The sequence below is a fragment of the Sorghum bicolor genome, chromosome 1 (assembly GCF_000003195.3).
Source record: "Sorghum bicolor cultivar BTx623 chromosome 1, Sorghum_bicolor_NCBIv3, whole genome shotgun sequence".
Classification (NCBI taxonomy): Eukaryota; Viridiplantae; Streptophyta; class Magnoliopsida; order Poales; family Poaceae; genus Sorghum; species Sorghum bicolor.
This window is the reverse complement of record NC_012870.2, coordinates 73,038,558-73,044,230: the sequence shown is the minus strand read 5'-3', so window position 1 is coordinate 73,044,230 and position 5,673 is coordinate 73,038,558. Positions and strand designations below refer to the sequence as shown.

Below are 5,673 nucleotides of genomic sequence, written 5' to 3'. Positions count from 1 at the left end.
TGGAGATGCTCTAAGAAGAGCAGTTCAGAAACTGCTCGCAGTCTAGCTACTGAAGATTTGCAATCCATTGGTTTAATAACCCTGGTAGGTGACAGCTTCCAATGGTTTAACTCTTACAATGGTTATTTATCTGTAGCCAAGCCGACTCACGCTACTGGGCCGAGCCCCTACGCCTACATGGGCCAAACCCATTCCTCGGCCTATCTAAGCAAAGCAATCCACAAACTCCTGTAAATCTTCTTCAGCCACGTCTGGACTTCTTCAATGAGCGCCTGGAGCTCCTCATCTAGTCATCTTCCTCAGGCTGGTCGTGACACCAACCTGCGCACGGGCGCGTCCCGCGTGCTACTCCGTGCTAGAGTTCGGCTCGTCCAGGAACGGAAGAGGCGCCGCCGCCACGGAAGCCGAAGGCCACAAATGGTGCCGCTCTACGCCCAGGCCACACGCGTATTCGTGCGCATCCTTTCATCGGCCGCCCACAATTATGCGAAGCAGCTTTGGATGTTTGGTACTTTAGCGACTTGGCGAGCACTCGGGAGCCTGCCTGTGGTTTGTACAAGGAGATCGGCACTGTAGCGGAACCGACAACAGGGAAGCTGGGCGCTGACAGTGGCTAAGGTCTAGTGGGCTTGTTACCAGGTCATTAACGGCCTGCGAGCCGAGTCATGAGTGGGCCTTCGGCCTTGTACGTGAGGTATATAACCTGACGGCCGCGTGGGGGAACAGGGGGCATCATCGAATACCCGAACGCATACTCTGTAATCGTTCTGCTTTGCATTCAGTTACTCGTATTCTGTTGAGTTCTTCAGTTATCGTTCTTATTGCTCTTCAGTTCTTGCAATTTCTATCGTAATCCACTTAGCTCACCGTCAGACTTGATCCACAGTCTGACAGGGTTGCATCAGATTTCAGACAGCCGTGATCTTTCTGGAACGCCGTGCAAGCAAATAGAGACTCCAGGGGTCCAGGCTTGTACTGGTAGTGGGGCGAATCGAAGAGAGATCTTGTCCCAAGCCATCTTCACGCAGAGTTTGTACAGCACTCAACAAGACACAGATGTTTCTCCAAAAAAAAAAGTGAAACTGAAAGTTTCGTTCTGTACACAAGCACTCAACTACTCCTGAAAACTATGAATGAAGCCAAAACATGCGCAACATTCATTTCACATGTACTGGAGACACATTATTGTACAAGGATGAAACTGGTAGTTCAGTTCTGTAGACTGCCCAACAGCATGTAAACAGTGATCACACAAAGACGGGGGACCATAACACAGCGAATACTGAACACTGAGCATCCACCGCGTACGCACAACGCACCAGCTACTTAGGGGGCCACGGAAGGCACATATCATGGCTGCAGCTTCTTTGGAAGAACAGCAAGGTCGAGAGTCTTCCCATACATCTTTGCTAGAGCTTGCCCACACCAGCCATGGCCATCGTCCAGCGTTGGCATCCTCACCTCGATGAATGGTGGAGTGGCTGGGCCTTGAGGCTTGACGACCCCTGCAAACACCCTGAGGACATTGGTAGCGTCGATGTCCATGCATACACTGATCTCAACTGTTCCCTTAGGGGCTGCTGGGATTCCAGTAATCTTGAAGTATCCTAACAGATGGTTATCTTCAGCACGTTCCCCTTCTCCTTCATACACAGCAATTAGGGCTTCAGTCTGGTTGTCATGTGTCGTTGTGAACAGCATGTCCCTTCTGGCTGGCACTGTCGTGTTCCTGGGAATGATTGCAGCAAAGCTATCGCCATTGGCACGGATTCCCAGGTTCATAGGAGTTGCCTGGATTGTGAGAAGATCCAAGCTCCCTGAAGGATCATTCACTCCTGAAGCGATGGCTCCTTCCAGCGCAGCACCAGAAACAGCGGCTTCTAGAGCATCTATGTTCTTGTAAGAGATCTCCTTCTTGCATAGACCCAGGACAAGGCTTCTGATTCTGGGGATCTTCGAACAACCACCAACCAATATGACATCATTGATGTCCTCTGGTACTAACTTCGCATCAACCAAGCACTGGTTGATGATCTTTTCACACTTATCAAAAATTGCCCGGTTGACTTGTTCAAACTCTGAATGGTCTAGGACTTTGGACACTTTGTGGCCATTCCCCAAATCTATATTGATCTCCACAGTTTCCTGGTTAACCAGTTTGTGAATTGCATCTTGAGTTGCCATTCGCAGTAAACTCATCGACTGGATTCTATCCATTGTCTGGCCAGCATATAAATTGTCAAAATTGGGAACAACATGGCGCATTATGTTCTGAAGTATATCCTCCCCACCAGCTGTGCATCCTGATAATGCTCTTATCTGAGAAACACCTCCAGCTGTGGCAGCCACGGCTGCATCACAGTACCCAGCACCCATGTTAAATATCAGAGCAATTTTCTCAATGCCGCTTCCCATATTGTCATTCACAAGCTGCTGCTGCTGCTGAGCATACAGAAGTGCCACAGCAGTTGGTTCCGGCATCAACCTCAACACATGCAGCCCAGCCATAGCACAGGCTCTCTCAATCCTGGTTTGCTGAAATCGACTGAATGCAACTGGTATGGTAAGCACAGCATTCCTCACAGGATGTTTAAGATGCATCTCCACCAAGGCCTTCAATTCAAGAAGAAAGATGGCAAGGACCTCCTCCGGAGTTGTAGATCGCCACATGTTGTTCACGAGTGCCGCAATAAACGGTCTCACACCGATACCCAATGTCTGCACGAGAAATGGGAGGGTCTTACTAGCTTGAACCACTTCATCAGTGTCCATTCTTCCTATCAGGCGTTTCATGTTGAATATGGCACTTCCTGATAAGATGTCTCTTTCCTCATGTGCATTTTCCTTGGCTGCCCCTCCAGTAACTCCTGCTGAAAGAGTATCATCTTTGAACATGACATATGACCTCATCCCTTTCTGATTACGGGTATTCTTTAAGAGCTCAACTTGGTGACCATTCCAAACAGCAACACTGCATTTGGAAGTCCCAATGTCAATGCCAATAGCAACATCAGGGAATGAAGGCTGTGATTTGTCTTCCCCAGTGGTTTCACTATCTGATGCCACGGTGTATAATTGTTCAGCCATCCTACAAACAATATTGCATCAGTTACACATTGCTGCTACAATTCCTTTTTTTTTGTAACAAAGAAGCTCGAGACTGGAAAATCGTGGCTCGAGTTATTATTATGAATATGAAACAAGTGGCAAACCACAAAACCTACAGCAGCAATATACAGTAAGCAACGTGAAAGAAGTGAATAGGGCCTTGTTTAGTTCACCTAAAAACTAAAAACTTTTCAAGATTCCCTGTCACATCAAATCTTGCGGCATATGCATGGAGTATTAAATCTAGACGAAAACAAAAACTAATTGCATAGTTTATCTGTAAATCACGAGATGAATCTTTTGAGCCTAGTTAGTCCATGATTAGACAATGTTTGTCAAATAAAAACAAAAATGCTACGGTACCGAAATCCAAAAATTTTCAGCACTAAACAAGGCCTAGGTTAACAAACAGCCCGGAACGGAGCCCTATGTGGCTATGTGGTACACCCAGAGGTTAACAGAAATGAGGCATGACAGGACGTATAAGTAACATCTTGGCATATAGCTGAGTGCTACAGCATGAAAACATTTGAAGACATGGCTAATAGGAAGAAACCTACCGAACTTCAGGTTTAGCTTTGTACTACCGGCTACAATTTGATGCAAGGCACAAAGCTTCCATGGTACACGTACACCACCCAAGCTCAGTCAGGTTATTCGACTTGCATAATAAGTCAATTTAAAGTAGTGATAGGTCTGGCATATATTCAGATAGTGACCTTGGACCAACACTGACGTATTGCACCCCATTCCCCAACTAAATTTCTACACTACCGTAAATGTGCCGGATAAACCAGAATAAACCACAGATACACTGAATACGCAAAAGGAAGCGAGGATTAGGAAGCCAAGGCGACAAATTCCCTCGACCATTCTCAGAGTCACTAATACACATTAGTCTCTGAAACTGCGTGCCTCGTTCAGTTCCCCCTTCCCCGTTCCATGTTCAGTGCAAAACTAAGGTGATCCGCTAACACCAGAAAGCCAAATATCCACACCAAAGGATCGCACAGTTTATACCGCTGTGTGCTTCGAGTAGAAGTGTAACACAGATGCTCAATGGTGGCCTAACACGAAATCTTGCGGCGCCGAATGTGGAGTACAAAGCATTGCTCCAAGCCTCCAACTAATATAATAGCATTTCGAAGCAAAGATACAGAGGAGACTCGGGGGATTACTCATTACTTACTTGGCCAGGCGACGGCGACGGCGACGGCGACGGGTCGGGGAATCTCCGGGCGGTGCTCTGTGCCGCTTCTTCGGATAGGAGAACAACAGTTGCTGCGGGCGCGCGATCCGAGGGGTGCGGAGTGGAGAGAAGGAGGTGGAAGGAGGTAGAAGAAGGGGGAAAGGCGAGTATCCGGGGCGCATCTTCTGGAGACGACGAGACACCGCGGGCAGGCACGCGGCGCGCGCTCGCCGACAGGCGTCGCCGCTGAGTGCCTGAGTCCGACCGAGGTCGCTCGGGTTCGTGCTGGAAGAGTCGGGAAGTCCCCTGGGGCTGGGGGCCTGGGGCACCTGGCCTGGTCGCCGCGTAGCCGCGTAGCCGTGCAGCCTGGGCCCTTGCTGCGTCTGGGCTGTCCTTGTATGGGCCCCCGTAAGGGTGTCGCAGATCGGTCTGCTATGCTACTCGTGATGGCCTCGTTCGTACATGGGCTCTCTACCGTTGGAAACGGTCAAGGCCTACTGAGAGGGATGAGATGCGGATTTGGGCCTTCCATTGACTTGCGCTCGGGCCGTGGCATGAACCGAGTGAGCCAAAGGGACCAGGAAGGATGGTAACTGTGTCTGAATGTCTGATGGTCCTCCGTTTCAGAGAAATCAGCCGCCTGCGATCCATCGAGTACTGTTTTCTTTTTCAGAACACATGCAGCAAAGGCTCACTGTGCGGTTTATATAAACATCTAAAAGACCCGACAAGTTGATGTTGCTACTGAGGACAAAATCAGAGCAAATGATTGCTCGCCCTCACCTCTTCCCTCACTGAGGTCTGAGTGCAGCATGTGTCCACTTTCAACATCACCCCAGTAGTAGTACAACACAAACATGTCTTCCCTCTTTTGACAACTGCGCCATGTTAGTACTGTATCTCTCCCAAAGTACTGTAGACAAGTTCAAACACCGGATTTTACAAATAAGGCCTTGTTTAGTTCCAAAAAATTTTGCAAAATCGACACTGTAGCACTTTCGTTTGTATTTGACAAAAATTGTCCAATCATGGACTAACTAGGCTCAAAAGATTCGTCTCGTCAATTTCGACCAAACTGTACAATTAGTTTTTATTTTCATCTATATTTAATACTCCATGCATGTGTCTAAAGATTCGATGTGACGAGGAATCTGAAAAATTTTGCAAAATTTTTTGGGAGCTAAACAAGGCCTAAAGCGACCCCCACGCCGTCAGATACCAAATCGGGACCCCCTCCCGCGCCTGCGCCTCCTCTACGTTCAACGCCAGCCCGCGCCAATAATTATTACCACCCCGGTTGAAAAAGGATAATCCGCCGAGCCGCGCTCGGCACCACATCGGCGCATCCTCCGGTCGGTCCAGACAGGCCGCCGGCC

General features: G+C 48.6%; 1 protein-coding gene across 1 annotated transcript; it reads right to left on the bottom strand.

Annotated features, from left to right (window-relative positions):
* LOC8085292 (heat shock 70 kDa protein 8) lies at positions 1,035 to 4,603 on the bottom strand. Its single transcript, XM_002465590.2, has 2 exons — positions 4,298 to 4,603; positions 1,035 to 3,088 (listed from the first exon to the last, which is right to left on the bottom strand). Exons 1-2 carry the CDS (start codon positions 4,477 to 4,479, stop codon positions 1,351 to 1,353), a joined length of 1,920 nt encoding a protein of 639 aa, XP_002465635.1. The 5' UTR covers positions 4,480 to 4,603; the 3' UTR covers positions 1,035 to 1,350.

Bases quoted from the DNA above. Each gene is read 5' to 3' on its own strand.
- LOC8085292 (XM_002465590.2), bottom strand. From the start codon at position 4,479: ATGCGCCCCGGATACTCGCCTTTCCCCCTTCTTCTACCTCCTTCCACC. The intron at 3,089-4,297 runs GTAAGTAATGAG...TATTGTTTGTAG, and splicing joins CGTCGCCGTCGCCTGGCCAA to GATGGCTGAACAATTATACA.